General features: G+C 37.1%; 1 protein-coding gene across 2 annotated transcripts in view; it reads right to left on the bottom strand.

The window, feature by feature from the left end:
- Positions 1-18496, bottom strand: part of LAMA2 (laminin subunit alpha 2) — a 377228-nt gene that overhangs the window by 256834 nt on the left and 101898 nt on the right. For both annotated transcript variants that reach the window (XM_037392615.1, XM_037392616.1), the window contains exon 4: positions 1852-2094. In XM_037392615.1, the coding sequence (XP_037248512.1) occupies positions 1852-2094 (243 nt within the window). The remainder of the gene's footprint in view (positions 1-1851; positions 2095-18496) is intronic.

The raw sequence follows: 18496 nt of genomic DNA, 5'->3' as shown, positions 1-18496 counted from the left end.
TAGGCCTTTCACAAAGTATGCCTGATCTAACAATTCCCCTGTTCCAAGTGGACTGGAACAGATGCATTCCTCCCTTCAAAATCTATTTCCTGTTTAAAGAAACTTTATCAGATGATGGTCATTTACTAGGTTCAGGACAGAGCACCAATTACAGCACATCAGGCCAAGTTAAAAATTATTAATTGCACACTTAAGATCAGAATTAAGTTCCACTCAATTCAGCAGGCCTTAAGCCAATGTTTCAGCCACGGATATATACCAGCATGCTGAATAAAAGCCCTTTGCTATTAAACTCAGCCAATGAAGAATACAAGGATGCACTGGTTTAACCAAGAGGACAGCAGACTACTGGAATCAATACCAGAAGAGAATTAGATAAAGAAATTGAACCATGTAAATTAAATTAAATATTGGAATAATTACTTTGGCGTTGTATCTTCAGTGCAGACATGTTCTCCCTGTAGAAAATTTCTTCACAAGTGGAAAACTGCTAACTCCTGTTCTGTTCACCACTTAAAAAGCACCCAGTTGGAAATGTTTTGAAAACATATATGAACCATTTCTCTTAATATCACTTTATCTGCTCCTGCTAGATTTTACAAGAACTAATACCCATTCAAATGATGCCAGTGCAAATGATACAACTACAAGCACAAAGTATTTGTGATGACTTTTCCTAGATGTGCAACCAATTTTGTATCTGGTAACTCATGTGAGACTCCTTTAGAAAGCTTACACCTTTTTAAAGGATATCAGCAGGATATTTTCACTGAAAGCTGTATTTCTCTATTTTTGCAACTGGCATTGGAAATTTCCTGTAAATATAAACAAACTATACATATATATATCCAGTACTCAAAAATAATTGTATTAGCAATTTTGTATGTGAATGTTATTTTGCATGCAGAGGAACAAAAGAGAGTAAGTGTGTACCTCTTCATATGCAGATAAGCCATTAAAAAGTGGAACAGAAAAAATTAATGGAAGGATCAATATTGAAGCTAAAATTTCTCAGAATATCATTAGACATCAAAGAATCTGTAAATAAATAAACACTTCAGATCTTCGCATTCAGGTCATGTTACTTCCTTGATTTACCAAGCCGTGTGCAAAGCAAGCATCGGAAAAAAATGTGAAAAAAATATACAGTTGGAATTTAGTACACACGGCTTTCCTTTCTCCATTGTAAGAGGCCGAAAACACTGTATTTTCAGCTACAGTTGTCACATTTACCTTGTTCTTTCAATCACAGATCCTCATTCTGTCCTCCACCACATCTTTTCTACACCCTCACAGTTAAAACAAATGACTGGTCTGTGATTCATGTGCCTGGACTCACACTGAAATAGCACAGGCCTCTGACAGGACAAGAATGAATAGGTATATGCAGGGGCAGATGGTCAGTTACAAGCTCTTATATGCAATAAATTAAACTCTAAGTAAAATCATTAACATTTAACATCATAGCTTATACACAGGGACTGAAAATACAACTCAGTCTTTAATGACTTCACTGGGTTCATGATTTTTCTCAGTATTCTCACCTTTGTAAATGACATGGGAACATATTTCAAGCACTTAAAGTTGTCTGAAAGTACTAGTGCCTACTTCCACCTAATAACTCTTTTATTTCTTGGTTTACTCTGCAGAATATGCTTATTAGAGTGTACCTTGTATGCATTTATATAGGACCAAGTAAGATGAGGTTTTTAAATTGCAAATAGACTACCTCTCCCCAGTTTTCAAGCATACCAAAACACTCTGTCTGCTCAAGGCAGATATTTGCCAATTAAGCAAAGGGTGGTTTTTTTTCTGTCAGGTAATGGTGCATGTAATAACATCTGATCTTACCTCTCCATTCTCCAGAGGATGTATTTTGGAATAATAAGAAGTGCATATGACTTCATCATCTTTTATATAGGATGGAGTTCCAGGACGGGGATGAATGTTGTAGCGTGTCAGGCACTCACTATCTGTGATAGCGTAATACTGCCATGGTTGATAGTCGACACCATCCAGCGAACGCTCTAATATCCAATTTCCAGGTCGAGGTGAGTTAGCTGCTTTCACAATAACATACGCAATCTGGAAAACCTGGAAAACCGACAAATTGTTAAAATATATGTAAACAGATAATTATAAATTCACTCTGTTTTCTTAATAATTACCAAATTAAGAACAGTAAATATGACAATGTTGAATTTCCTGACCAAAAATACGAAAAATGACCGCGGATTCCATCGAAACTCTAAGTACAGAAATAAATTCTCCATTAACATTTCAGAAAACAAATGAGTTGCATTAGGCCAATGGAGACTTTGAAAATAGAATTAAAAAGCACTCTAAATGCCACCTAACTTAGTAGGTAATTGCTAAACTGCAGTTTCAGCCAAACGTTTGCAAAGTTTGTTTTCAAGTATTTTCAGTTTCTAGAAATGGGTTTGTTTCTGTATGTGTATTTATAGACATACACTATCTGCAATGTTTAGGAGTTGCCGAACTGTAAGAATGTTATTGCTGTTAAGAAAGAAGCCATAGGTTTAAAGTATTAAAAGCTAATCACATCATGCTGAAATTATTCCATAAAACATTCTAGTTTCAATCATATGACTTGGCACTCTGGCCATAAATAAGCTTTACAGGACAGAGACACATCCAGTATCACTGTAAACAGAATGTAAGCATGTAATCAATGTTCATTATGGTCCATTTCACCTGCCTATTCAATTGATTTATCAAGGCTTATTCCTGTTTACAAGCTTGCTGGAATGCAAGCCACAAACAATGCATTTGCAATTGCAGAATGACATTAGTGATGCAGTTTTGGTTTGGTGTGGTTTTTTTAACCTAGTAATGTCTAGATGCACAAACGTAGAAATGAAGCTAAGGAAAGAAAAGGAAAGCTATTTCCATTACAAAAGCAGCACATATACCAAATTAATATTTTTAAGATGCAGTGCTGTGAGTCTGCACATGAGGATGCCAGAGGGTATCATGGACAGCAGTATAGTGTTGATTTAACACTTAATGCTTTCTATACTGGACAGTCATTGTAAAGAAGCTGCATGATTCAGACTCAGTCCATACAAAATCTGTTGTGAATACCTAGACAATCAGTAACGCTGGTGAAAGAAGATCCTACTGTATTTGATGAAAGAAAGAGTAACAAGAGTCAAACTGCTTTTTTAATAGTATTATAAAATACTATTATACACCGGTATCATAAAATAGAAACTATATTAAGTGGCAGAGTACAGCAAATACTACAGTGCATTTGATGACAGTAGGAAAAAAAAAATGTTTATCTCCAATTATCATTCCCGCCTTCTGTGTAGATGCTGAGAACGTGGTAAGATCCACAACAGCTTCAGTCAGGAAGTCAAATCACTAACAACGGAAGTTTTTCAGTGGGAATAAGAAGTGGGTGAGGCTGTGTTTATTGCGACCTGAAAAACACGTGTGTAACTGCATTCATAGAGGATTACCTTAAGTTATCAATGTTTTTCTTCAATAGTATAAAAGAAAATCTCCAGAGACAAGGAGAAAAATGTGTTTCATTCCATTGTTTCAACAGGAATCATACAACAATCTGTCCTGTTTCACAAAATGCCCTTTCCCCTCTTAAACACATTCACAAATATATTCCATTGTGGTCACAAGTAACTATAGCTGTAACTGTACTAGATCGGTGTCACCAATACTGTTTACAATAAACAGAGAAAAACACAACATTAACATACCTCTCCAAACTGTTCTCTCCCACTTATGCTCTTTGAAATGAAAGAAAATAGCTGAAGTGTTTAATTATTTATTATTTTCTGAGGGAGGTAATGAGCAACAGCTATATTTTAAAGGAACTAGCTTATCAAGGGTTATTTTGTACATTGTCCTTTGCATGAATAAAGAATCCAACATATAATTTTTACACCAGCATAATCTTGTCAAGCCACATAAACTTTCAGCTCCAGCTGTCCAGAATAGAGACTTCATTCTAGACTACTTCCAAATACTTAAAAAAAAATAATAATCAAATAAGTGTTTTACCCCAGTTCTCATATTAAGACTATTCCTTGTACGTTGAATGGTTAACAGCTAAGGTTATACATATTACTAGGGCTTCTACTGTGGAAGATCTGTGCTTTAGAACATAGCTGACAACAAATTCATAATCTTAGGCGTGCATACATAGTTTCCTTTGTGGAAGTCCTAAAATCTTCAAAACTTCACAGAAGATTCAGTGTTAAACACTGCCAAAAAACCATTCAGCTCTGCAAACATCTTGGATGCATTGGCTTTGTGGAGCCAAGGGGCATAATCAACAGAAGTGGCTTTTTGTTTGCTTGCTTTGAAATACTAGGCTGTGTGGGAGAGTGAAACTTTCTAGTGACTTTTCAAATTAGAGCCCTATTTCAGTAACGTTTCCTGCACATTCTGCTGAAGATTTGTTTGAAGTCTCATTTCTTACCTTCCGGGATAGCATACTGTTTGACTTCTATTTATTATACACCTTTGGCTTTAATTATTTTTAGCATACTTTGCAAATGAAACTGCAACAAAATTTTATTAAAAAAGCAGTGGAGAGGAAACAGCGTATTTCAAGTCATAGTTATAGCGGGGTGGACTCTTAATTTAAACTTGACAAGGAAAAATGCTTGTTAACATAAATTAAAGAGTACACATGAAGAGCTGTTTTTTACCACTACAGAATTAGTGATCGGGCTGATCCAGACTACTACTGTCCCAGCCTCTGAGAGTTCCTTTAGCGGCTTCTACAACAGCGCTAAGCAATCTGCAGCCCACTGACATGTGAAACATTTTCTTTTCTCTTTCAAGTCTCTATTCATGAGGAACTGAAAGACTGTTTTGTATAAAACAAAATTATTTCCTGGGCAGAGAAACAGAGCTGGAACTGAAGACCAGAATTTTCAAATGTTGTTAGACTGTTAATGCTAATTGCAGTCAAGGGAAGATGAGCAAGCACATGCATCAAAAACATGACCTGGCTGATATTATTCCTCATTTTTCTCACTAAGGCTAGGTTGAAGAAAGTACAGATGTTACCCGTGCTTCTTAGAAACACCTTTTATTTGGAATACAGGTAGACTTTTAGAGCTTTAGCATGAATTAGGAAGACGGTTGTCCCAGCTTAGAAAGCTACAATAGTCACAGCTGTGACACAGACAACAGTGTATTCCATGCTTTAATCTGCTTTCTAAGCAATTTCACAATAGAAGCCAGCGCACAAAAACCAGGCTAAAATTAATGGCAGCTGTATGATGATTCTCAAAGCAAGTCAATGTCATGGAAGCAACACTGACTTTCCAACCAACTGGCAAATTGTCTTTCTCCAGATACAAGAGGAACCTTTCTTTTACTGTGCAGTTCCTTAGCAAATAGTGTTCTGGTTACTACAATACAACCAAAAGGAGCGTAGTGGCATGAGAATACTACTACCAATGCAGTCTCAAGTATCATGAGTTTTGCTGTATTTGTTTCTACAATCAAAAAAAGCGAACCTGCTTAGCTTTCTGAAGCTTACTTGGAAACTGTAACACTGAGCTTCTATTTCCATAGGGTAAAATTGATAGAGCATGCCTCGTTTACTTTTCAACTAGCATCAATAAGATGACACATGTCAACCGATGTAATAATTGTACAATCTTTGAGCACATCTGGTTTTGTACAAGTCAAACAGAACGTAACCTGCAGAAACAGAGCTTGCTGATACAAATGTGAAAACAGAGCAATACCAAGCTGCCTAGTAGCATGTAATAGATCATTAACACAGCTGCCGAAGTGCAGCTGGTGCTTTTTTCTACTTGCTCTGCTCATATGACCACAGTGTAATTATGGGAGTGGGAGGGAAATAGTCTAAATAGTCCTTTAAGCCTTTCCCAAATTACAGACAACATAATCCTCAAGATGAGAAACAAAATGAGTCTTGGGTCTCATTTTCACTGGTAATAGTCTCAGCAGTGAGATCTGCAAAGCACATATTGTGAGGAACAGTTTCATAAGTTATAGTACTGTATCTTCTTATGAATGCCTCCTAAGACATAGAAAAGTGCGTCCTAGTATACAGGATAATTTGCTACACTAATATTATTCAGATAGAGCTGAAGTGAATCATTAATCTGCACAGGGTTAGCTAGTGAAGCAGGAAATCTCACTGTGCCTGACTCCCACCTGCACTTCTATTTAAAAAATAAATCCTTCAGTTAGAAACTGTTCATGTAAGCCAGAATATCATCAGAGAAAAAATACAGTACTACACAATTCTACAGAAGTATTTCCATTTCATTTTCTCAACAGAAGAATGTTAACAGCTCTAATAGAGGCTTCCATCAGCAATCTGGTGTAAACTGTGTATCTGCTTATTTACCGTAATTATATTACATTGATTATTATTCCAGTTCAGTGGTCACGTAGACATGGTATTCTTTTATTGAGAATGCAGAAGCTGGGCCAGGGTGAAAATACTGTTAAAACTTGTGGCTTTAAACATCCCATACATTCATTTAACCAGTCATTTAAAAGTGTTGTTAGGGACAGCAAAGCACTGCAAACACCCCCTGTCCCAATGTGAAATCCATTCAGATGAGTCAACTGAGAGCTGTCTCAGAATGGCCTTTGGGCTAATGGGTGTTATTGGCTACAGGGGGGTGCAACTCATTAAGAGAAGCAGGGGAAAGAACATTTTTAGACAGTGTGAAATTTATTATGGGATGGGTTAAGGGGATTCTGTAAATTAATGAGACTTACTATGAAACATTTTGGGGATAAAGGCGGGGAAAGGGAGGGATCAAGGTGGATCAGGGAGGAACAAGCATAAGGAAAAAGAAAAGAAAAGGAACAAGTTAACTGTAAATACCTAGCTGGTCAGCATGTTTGTCCTGACCTCAATCACTGAAGTGTGTCCCATTTTCTCATTAAATCCTAAGTATCTTCCATTTAGGTGTGCTCCCACTTTTGAGTGGGTACTATGTGTGATCAAGAGTTAACTTCAAGCTCAACTAGCCAGAAAGTAGAAGAGGTCTCAGCACCAGCAATTAGAGTAGGGCTGCAAATCTCCAAGGCTCTTTTGTTTGGGTGCCAGCAACCAGTGACACCAGTGAAATCTGGGGCCAGCTAGTGGATACATCATCTAGGGCCAGCTACTGAAGTGTTGCTTGTGTGTATGCATCCATAGATGCCCCTAGAAGACTAATCCTCATCAGCTGAAAAGGAAGAACAGGGTGAGGCAGCCTGTGCTGGTTTGCGTTCATGTGGGTGCTGACAGGGCACTGTGATCTATTTATGCTGCTCCCTGTGTGTGCTTCACTCTCTCAGAAACATGAGCTCTGCTTTGCTACCGTCTGAACATGAAGACAGAGCCACAGCAGCCTTGCCTCCATCAGGCTACCAGATTCAGTAACTTCTAACACCTGGGATGACCATCAGGAATTACAGATCTATACAAACTCTGAATGCAAAACAGTGTTGCTTGATCATTAACTTCTATCTTTACACTCATGTATAAAAATAGTTGTTATATATGCAGGCTATCAAGCATCTCAAATATCACATTGGCACTACTTTTTGTTTTGGAATAGCCTCTTCTACAGGCTTATGACATGAAACAGCCCAAATCAAACTACTTTTGCTAATGAGCTAAAGCTGAGGTTTTGTGGGTTTGAGAAACAGCTCCTCATGTTTTCAAGGGCTGATAGCAATTGCTTATGATTCTCTGTGGTCAGTCATATTTCAATTCACATGTATTCTTATGGATTATTGTTTGTGCCTATATGAAAGACAGTTGACTGTTTTGATTCAAGAATTTTCGAACAATTGGCTATTTAAGAACAACTAACATTCTCATTTTAGTCTCACATCCAACTCAGAGAAAAAGCCTAATTTAGAAATGAAGTGGCTCTCCAGATTCCTCAAACGACCAAGTAGCACGTATCTTTTTCTATCACTGTCCTGGGAGACAGTGGCCATGGTTTCAAACATTCAGCTCACAGTTAGAAATTTCGTAATTGAAAATGTTGGCATGGGGGGAAAAAAAAGCAACAAAAAACAACCAACACCCCACCACCACCACCATTTAGCAGGATTCAGCTAATATCAGTTTATCAGTTTAGAGAGCTGAACAGCTTCCCACCATGCTGCAGTTTGCCTTCTAATGACAATGTCTCTCCTGTTCATCTGAGCTGCTTCCAACTGAAACGCTGCTACCAGATGGGGAATTTGGGCTGAAAGATGCACACGCTTGATTCCAGCATAGTGGGGTTTTTTCCACAGTGTTGCAAACAATTTTGGTTACTAGCTAGCAGGGCATTATCTGTCCCAGAAAAACTGTAGATACAAACGCCACACAAAAGAAGATGTCCACAGAACTCTGTGGGGAAAACAGTAAGATTTTTACCATAGAAAACCTTGAAAAGTTCTAAGGTGTGTGTCTCCAAATCAAGCCAAGTTTCAGTTAGAAATCTTCTGCCTTTTCTAATTAGACAAAAATTCACTCATGTAAAATTCTTGGTCACACCCAGTTAATATCTGCAGATGATGAATTTGTAAAAAATTTAAAAATACCTCAACTGAGAGCAAGCTCAGCTTTCCTCCTCCCTGTATATAACTGCTAGAGGCGCTCAGGTTCACTTAAGAACATATTCTTCTCCTTGAGAAAAATAGATCCTTTATTAATACCTCTCAACTTTTGCTCAATTTGCAAGTAAAAGATGATTATAACTTGTGTCATTTAAAAAAAAAAAAAAAAAAGGCTAAGTCTATTAAAAGAGTGCACTTTATAAAATGTCAAACTGTAAAGCTCTCAGGTTGTCCAGCTGCTGACTAAGATACATTAAGGCAAATGGAGGGAGCCAGTACATGCAAAGTTTCTGGCAATGTCAGCTTTGTTCTTTGTAATTTTCTCAGCTGGTTTTCTCCATTACCCACTGTTAAGTTGTTTGTGAAGGCCTCAAAAAGAATAGCTGCTTTTTGCTGACCATTTTAGCTGCTCATCACTGGCCTAGTGTACACCAGAACCAAGGGCTACAGTTAGAAAGCGCTGTCGAAAGAAATTACAAGTAATAGCAAAAAGCAATTTCTTTTTTTCTTCATTTCCTAAGGCTAATCACTTCTTTCCATGGCGAGAGTGTATGGTGAGGAAAGGAAAATAGATGGAAATGCCAATATTCAAACCTTTCTTCTTCAAATCTATACAATAGAAAGACAGAAAAGGTGGTTCTTCTGTTTTGGTGCTAAAACACAAAAAACCTCCACTCCCCCCTCCCCCTCCCCATTTTGTTTTTTTGTTTGATCCAAGAATTCACACTCAGCCTGGGTCCAGTAGCATTGAGAGCACCCAGAGTAAAGTTTTCTGATTTCGATTTCCGTGCAGCGTCATCTCACCAGCTGCCTTTTAAGAGTGACCTGTCTGTTCCTCCACCTTGAGAAGGAAAGAACTGTCATAGCCATTATTTTAGGCTCCATTTAAAAGTTTTACAATGCACAAACCTTGAAACCTACACATTTAAAAACTGTTCTCAATCTCCTCACCTATTACAGACTCATACCAATTATTTATAGTTTAATTCCGTAATGTGAATATTAATTTTAAAATAGATGAAACCAGTCAGATACAGGAATAGCACAAAAGAATCTGCTTTTCCTAGAGAATGCTTACTTTTCTTATAGAATCATAGAATGGTTTGGGCTGGAAGGAACCTTTGAAGATCTAGTCCAACCCTCCTGTGTTAAGCAGGTACATCTTGTACTAGAGGCTGGCTGGTTGGTAGTTCCCAGGGTCCTCTTTATTGCCCTTTTCAAAAATAGGTGTGATACCCCCTTTTCCCAAGTCAGTGGAGACTTCGCTTTAGTGCCGTGACTTCTCAAATATAATGGAAAGTGGCTTAGCAACTACATCAGCGAATTACCTCAGGACCCTGGGATGTATCCTGTCAAGTTATTCAGATTTCCTTTTTGTACAGCAGAAAGCAAGTTCAAGCTACACTAATTTTATCAATGTGAAATTAAAGATCTTTTTCAATGTTATGGTTTCTGACTTTTCTGCAGGGTGCTAAAAAGTATATAAATAAATGTTTGTTATTTAGTGAGGTGACATCTATCTGTTACCCACCTTGTAGAGAGGAATACAAACAAACATCTGAAACTGTTGTACTGTTAGCATAGAGTACCTTCTGCATTATCAACTTTTAAACCTTTAACATTTCCCTGCTGATATCTTCCAAGCTTTTACTTTGAGTTCTCTGAAAAAAGGACGTGTTATTCACCATATATAATGTATGATAAGAGGCATCATCTCGAGGAACTGGGATTTTTATTTGATTTTGATTGTGAGCTCTTTGAGGTTAAGATCATTGTGAATATGAAATAGGCATATTTATACCCATTACACCAATTTATACCGATTCCCTGAACATGACACAATCTCTCCATATCAATCGGAAATATTGTGCAATATGAACAACTTGAACAATGAAAACATGAACAAAGTAGTAACTTGAATCTTCAAATAAAAAAAATAAAGACTTTTTTCCAAAATATTTTCAGCCTCATCTGCTTCTTTTCTTCACTCTCTTCATATGAACCATCCCTCATTTCTTTAGCTAAACAAGATAGTGATTAAAAAGGCTTAAAAATATATTCTGGGAGTGATTCTGAACTGTCCTTATGTCACTGAACTTTGGAAATTTCAAAAAAATACACAACGAAGGAAGAAAATGGAAAAGAAATGAGAAACTAAATCTGATTCCCAGATCAAAAAAGTGCATGCATGCTCAGTTTTCATTTTTGTTTTTAGTTCTTAATACTTTTTAAATTATCCTGAGAACTGCTTTAGATGTGGCTATGTTGCTGTTTGGCATAGCAGGGGATATACGTGATATAAACGCTTAATTGTAAGATGAGTAATTTTATATATTTCCATCTCATAGTCCCCTTCCACAATCAGAATTTACTTATGAAAACTTAGAAGACATAACACATTAGGACTCAGAACCAAGCAAAGGGTTTATCTTCACTACAAAGTTGTATGTTCTGTTTAAGAACAGACCAAGTGTCTGGTTTTCCATGTTTCGTAGCTGGAGAGATCTAATACATACCCTTCTCTAAGCTTCTTCAGTCACTTAGTCCACATTAGTCCAAATTTAAAAAAAAAAAAAAAAAAAAGAGCTACATTAATGACTGTTTCTACTGACTGTCTAAACTACATCATTGATAAATGAGTCTCTAAGTGCTTCCACTGAGCATGTGATCGGCAGCAGATGGCCTTCATGGAGCACAAAGGGAAAAAGGGAAAAAATTGATGAAAGGAACGTATACATATGTATTCATTCTTCAATGTTCAGAACCAGGGATTATTTTGTGCAGCCCCAAGACCTATTTAAACATTTACTTTACTACCATTATTACTTTTTCCTAGAGTGGTTTCAGATTCACCAACAAATTGCACAGACGAGGAAAACCTCTTGGCAAGTCTTATTCAATGTTCTTGACCAAGCTCTGACCTACTGCACACATTATTAAAAGTAGCAGCATTTTACCCCATGCCATATACTGCTATCTGAACACTTGTACAGCCTGCTAGCTTAAAGGCAATTAAAAACAAAAACTGAAGCATATTTCATCAAATAATTGTTGATATACTGACATAATACTGCAAAGCACTACATGACATTCATATGACAAGGTACTGTCTTGCTATTAGGAGTTGTTCCTACTCCCCTAAATCTTAACTTACACACAAAACCTTACAAAACACAAATTAGTCAATTAATAACCTATCGCAACACATATTCAGCTGTCTTTCTGTTACGACAGTTTTCATCATGTGTACTACTGAATCTTGTTGCCCATCTTGTAGTATAGACCTTACATTTCAATAATAATTTTGTGATAAATGGCTAGCACAACAGAAGCATTATTTCATGACCACCACTGTCAGCTGCAAAATTCATTTTTCTAGCTAGCTTTTTATTCATCATAAACTATTCAATGACAATATATTTCTTCAGCAAGGAGAGCAAAATCTATTAAAGACTGAGAATCCTATGATCCCATTACTTGTCATGCCACCATTCTCCTAGGCATTGTGACTTTCTTTAGAACCAGAACTGCCAGTAGTACAAAATCAGAAGAAAACTTTGCATTCATGTCACTGTGACACGTGTGTGTCACTCTGGATTCAAAGGTTACAATAGAGTATTTAGGACCTATATCCTGAAACTATTTGCCTGAAGGATGGAAAGGTGAATAGCTCTCTTGGTTAAAGCCAAAATTAGAAAAGGCAAAGTGGTATATGTATTTATTGCAGTTATCCAGGGAAAATGTAAGGTAAGTAACCTCAGAAAGAAAAACTAGTACTTCTTAAATGATTTGTTTTACTCTTTGTCAGCATGTATTATGAACTGAAGCTGAAAGGATTTGCTTACTTAGAAATCTTTCTGACTAAACACAAAACAATAAAGTTATGGTCTGATTGAGTGGGGAGCATTAAAAAAACTGGGCTAAATACTCCTATGAAGATTTATTGTTAACACAAATAAATCTCGCTAGCAGCAATTTATAGGTTGGGTATTACAACTGATCTTTCAGGACAATAATGGCTTCTTCGCATTTCAGAATGCATTGAAGAGTACTCCCTCCACATAATATTGCACCACTTACAAAAAGCTTTCTTTTTTAATGCTATGGGAAAGTCAGCTCGAGTAACTTCACTAAGACTTGTTTGTCAGAACACCTAAAAGCTGCATGCAGCAGGCTCTGCTGGAGTTACAGCTGCCATCAATGTGCACTCTCAACCCTTAGCTAAGGAAAAAGGTCACGCGGTTTTCTCCAGGCTTTTGTCTGAGTGATACCAATGTGGAAAACTTTCTTCTGAGACAAGAACCAAGGCCTGTATGACACCTGTAACCAGAGTGCATACATATTCTCTCCTTCCCATGAAGGGAAAGCCAGCTGGAAAGCCACATAGAATGAAGTGTACTTGCTAATAGCATACAAAACAGGTAGCTCTTAAAAATGTTCACTGTGCTGTCAAAATATTTACTACAGTTCTGTTTGTTTTCACAAGTACTAATAATTATGTTTTCTAGATAAGTTTGCTACAAATCCTCACTGGTATATGTTGTTTGTTTTCTGGTTTTGCTTTTTGCTTTTTTCAAATCATTTCATTATAAACTAACGTCAAAACCAGTAGTTTTGCTTTGGTTAAAAAGAATATCAGGAGGATAAAGTATGCTTTGTTTCACCCAACAGATATCCGATTATAGCATTATCAGCAAATCATGAAACTAAAGAAATGAAGGAAATTACTAAAATGTTCAGATTCAAGTCTATGAAGGAAACAAAAAAGACATTTTTAAAAAAACCCATCAGTATTATAGCTAACATTCAGTTACACGTTAAAAAATAGCTGGAGACTTTAATAAAACAGAAGAAATACATCATCTTTAAAAAAAAAAAAATTAGTTCCACTGTCTCATTGTCATGGGTTTACTTGCATCTTTGTTGGGCTGTGACTTAACTGAGCCACAGAACTGCACTTAGAACTGAGCCACAGAACTGCACTTATGATTTTTTATTTTTTTTGCGAGAGAGAGAATGAATGCTTTGAACTCTCAAATTTTTACATTACTTCGGAACAGATTCATGTGCAAGAAATACCAGAAACAAATATTCAGAGTGACAGCTCTATTTGCAGGCATGGACTGTAGCTCATAGATCAGTGTTTTATACTTTAAAATTTTACAATCAGTTGAAGCCAATGAAGAGTGCCAGCTGCTCCAGAGAGGGGTGGAACAGTTTTCCCCACCACCTCCTGAAATATGTTCCTGCCCCCTCCCCCATGCTGGCATTAAAACCTCACAGAGCAAGCAAATTAAAAAATTGATCTGGCAGAAACCTAACCCTGAAAAACAAGACAAGATGTAGTTTCCAGTATCAAGGTACTGATCTGGTTCGCTGGATGGCAGCACAAGTGCTAGTGCTAGAACAAGGGAGACAAGAATGTCTCCCTGCAGCGAGTTTGGGGAGGAGGATGCACCGGGCAGGAACAGCAATCATGGAATTGCAGCACTAGAGTCTGAACAGACTTTGCTTCTGTTCACATTTCTCTCTTTAGACAAACATTTTTGAAGATGGACAAAACAGACTGGCATTTGTTGGTGAAAAGTCTCAGTTTGCATTATTCTCATTTTTGTTAAATTACTGCCTGGTTTGAGGATGAAGAGATGCTTTAAGCTTCACCTTTACAGAAACTGTTTTGAAAGCATCTCAGATATTAGAAGCATGTAAACGTTAGTAAAAGAGAAAAAGAAAGTATTAAATGAAAACCTAAGCAAAATGTTTGGACTTATATATAAATTTAACATATGAAGACTGACTGGCACTTAATTTTCCCGATCTGGTTCCTGTAGCACAGAAGTAAACAGCATTTTTAACCTTATCTTTATTCCTTTAGCTGATATTTGATATCAGAAGTTATTCAACACAAGGCTAGCTGTAACTTTTTTTTTCCCCACTAGAAAATGTATTTGATATTCCAAAGCAGAGAAAATATAATTTGAAAACCAAATATTGTCTAGTGATAAACATATTCCTGTACTACTGTGCAGATAACATGTAAAGGCTATTTTAATATGGCTGTGTTGCTCAACACATTATGATTCATTAGCTATTGTTTGGTGAACTATTATTAGTGAAAATAAGAAAACATAAATCTGTATTAAAGGAAGTTGTGAATATTAAATGTTGTGAAATATCTTACCATCCAATTTACCTTATATTTCACTGTGGCTGTAAGACTGACTTCAGTCAATCCCTAAAGGATTAATTTAACTGAATCTAATTGTGGGGTTTGACTGCATAGACAAAGACCCACACAACAGGTTCCAGTAGTTCTTTGAAACCAGACAACAGGGAGATGGTTCCAGAATCGAGAAATCATGCAACAACTTCTAAATGGTCTGCTTTTCTAAAACCTGGTTATTTCTTCTGTAAAGAAAATAAGTTGGGCAGGGACACAGACAGAAATTCATGGCCTCTGCTGCTTATTTTACAATAAGACACAGTTCCTAGAACATGTGTTTTCAGACTGGCTTTTGAAGGGATGGTAAAGACCAGGCAATATCTCATGTACTAGAAACACAAAGAAATCATTAATCAGAAAGGGCAGCTTTACTTTTGCAATTATAGAAGTACTCAAGCCAGTCCTTCCTATAGCAATCTTCTTGTAACCCCCTCAGTCAAACACTAGAAGGGAGAGGGAGAAGGCCAAAAGCAGGCAGAGAAATAGGGATGGAAATAAGAATTTAATTGCTCATAAAACAGACATTCTTTAATTTGAATATATTATGAACAGGTAACCTGTCTCAGTCTGACCACACATCTGGGCAACATCTTCAACATGGTTCTGTGAGACAGTACTTGCCACCCTTGCATCAAGTCATTCTCTGAGCTAACAAACATGCTGCTGTGTAACAGTGATGAACCTTTCTGAAAGTGAGTGGTACTCCCCCAAGGGATCTTGTGAATATTGTGCATCAAAGGAACTGACAGCTGAAAATAATGTTTCTTTCAAACAGCCCTCAACACTGCACACTCATCCTGGCAAAGCTAAGGAGCAAATGACAAGCAAGGTTCCATCAGCAAGGTCTCTTTGCAGGAGGTTTCTCCTCTTTCATACTTCCCTTCTCCCCCAACAAAGGTCAATAATATTACATTAAGACATAGGGAAATATCATTTTGGTATGTGTGGCATCTCATAAGCTTAACATAAAATCTGGACTCTCTTCAGACACAGGGCTTATGAGGGTACATCCACATTAGCTTCTTAACTGAGGTAAGGAGCATGCTTTTGAGTTGAATCTCCCAGCTGTCCCATTTTCGCATGCTTTGGGTTCACATCATAAAGAGGTCATGGAGCTCACAAACTGGATTCCCTTCAGATAAGAACTAAGCCAGAAGAACATGCTGAGACATCCCTCATTCATTTCAGCTGCTAATGGAGACTCAGACCATGGACCAGAATAAAGCTAGTCTAAAATAAATTTCCTGACAAGTGAGCTGGGTTCTCAGCATCAAATAAACACAATTCCTCTCCCATGTCTGTCCTGCTTCTCTCCCACTGTGACACGCTCTTTGCTAACGCAGGCAAAATTGAAGTATCAATATTCAGATTTTTTCCTCAGTTGGTTTCAAATTTTATCCAAATTTTATGTTCAAATTATAGGTCACATTTCACATTATGTACAGTAGTTCTCAGCATAGCAGCAGATGTATAAACACATTGTGCAACCCAAAATTCAAGCTTTGAAGTAAAAATAATTTTTAAAAAACAAGCATTATAAAGCATAGTAACAAAATAATGAATCACAGTCCATAATGTGGATGTGGTATATGTAACTCAGCTGTGAAATATTACTTTCAGAAATTTATATGCTTTTTCTTATATTTGCAGCTGCTCTACCTATAGTAGCAAAGAGTGAAGATGTACTTTCCATGGGACTCTTCCTCCATAAAGATATTTCTTTTTAATTTGGTGGCAATCATGCATATGCTGATTCTGTTTCCCTGTATCGATAAGCTGGTTTTTTTTCTCCTCCCTTTTAAGCTCTTTCCAGAGACTACCACACTGAGCTTTTATAACACTAGTCTGAGTCCTATCCTGTTATTTTTCTGTCCCAGCCTGAATCTCTCCCATTCATCTTGTTTCTTAGTTCTCTCATGTCTGTCTTTTACCACAGAGCCACTTAGCTGTTCAGTCTTGTGTAGAGGAAGCAAAAGCAATCACTCAGTTTTGCAATTCTTTTCCTCTTCCTAGCATTATCCTTGTTAAGGATATGTGATACGTTTGTGACCATGCACACATGAGTGTGTGTGTTTGTGTGTATTTCTGCTCATGGATATTAAAGTGAATCAAATAGCAAAGAAATCATTCAAAACCAGCTCAAAATCCTTGATTCAAATTATATTTGGACAATACAGAATTACAAAATAATTAATTTAGCATTAACAGAATATTGCTGTCTGCTTTTCATAAATGCTTTTCAAAATGCTTCTGAGCAAGCAAGCATTCTTCTCCTACTTTGTTATTCAGTTATACAGTTATAGCTTTATATATAGTTTCAGAAATGTCTCTTACCAAAGTATAATATGTGCCACTCAAATAGTAAAGTCCGTAAGTCTAAGAACTTATGTTCTAAAATATACTGAAATACGCTTCAGGAGAACTGGACTGCAGTGATTTCTACATGGTGTCAGAATACAATGTTTTGGACTCCCTTCTCACTTCCTACAGAAGGAGGGCAGGGGGCAGGGTGAAAAGACACGGTGAAAGAGCTGGACACTATCAAAGCTTAAGGAACTTAAAACTGTTAAACTGCAATTGTTTTATAAAGAATTCAAGTACATATGTTGATCAGTTATTTTTGGTCTTGCACCTATGAAGTACACGTTATGAGATCTTACAAGGCTCTGAGTGTCAACTACTTTCTTTTTCTTCAGACATTTATGCCTGGTAAGGATTAACCAGACACTGCACTGATCCTCCACAGTCTCAGGCAATTAAGATCTATTTAGTTAGTCCAGAATTTTCTGCCAGAACAGAACTAACTCTGGGTCCACTCAAGTTCCATACATCTACCATCCACAAAATATTCCAGCACCATTTAGAAAAACACAAAGTGTATAGCAAAAAAGAAATCAAAATCCACATAAATATGCTCCTGGCACAAGTATCTTAGCAATATCAAGGGTATTGCCAATGTCCTTGTTCCCCACAACAGCAGGGATTTTGTTAATGAAAGTGTCCTGAGGTGTGTAGAAATCAAAAACAGATGGTCTGACCACCTCACCTCAAACTGCCAACTGGTTTTCCTGTGTATTTGCCAATTTGCTTTACAGGTAACTCTAATAATCTTCCACATCACTGTGAAATAAAACCATTTGAGGATTTGAAATAGCGTGAGTACAAGGAATATGTTCTCTCCAGAAGTCTAAGCACTTCTGTTTTGCCAACTCCCTTCTCTATACTTGTTGAAGAGAAAGGTTATTTTCTGTCCTGCTAAACGCTGCACGCACAGGACCTGAAATACTTTTGTTGCACTTGAAGTGCTCACCGACAGACCCTACACAAGCAGCAGGACTCAGGGATGCAGAACAGCGGACAGCTTCTCTGGGTAATTTGTGAGCGCTTCATAGATGCAGTAACCTAGCACACCGAGGAAGCTACCCTGCCAAGCTTGGACCTGCAGTCTCAATTTCAGTAACCAGCGTAACTCAGCCTCTCATTTTAACCTCCATTTAAATTCACGTGAGCAACTCCCAAATAAATCTGCATTAATTTTTTGACCTCCTATGCACCTGCTGGATGAAATGTACTGTAAAAAATAGTTTCACATATACATCCATGAATGGTGGTCTGTAATATTCTTGTGAAATAGGTAAGATGGTGATTATCAAAATTACTAAAAAGTGAAGTATTAAGAGCAAA

Source organism: Falco rusticolus, chromosome 6 (genome assembly GCF_015220075.1).
Source record: "Falco rusticolus isolate bFalRus1 chromosome 6, bFalRus1.pri, whole genome shotgun sequence".
In the NCBI taxonomy this organism is placed as follows: Eukaryota; Metazoa; Chordata; class Aves; order Falconiformes; family Falconidae; genus Falco; species Falco rusticolus.
This window is presented reverse-complemented; position numbering and strand designations above follow the sequence as displayed.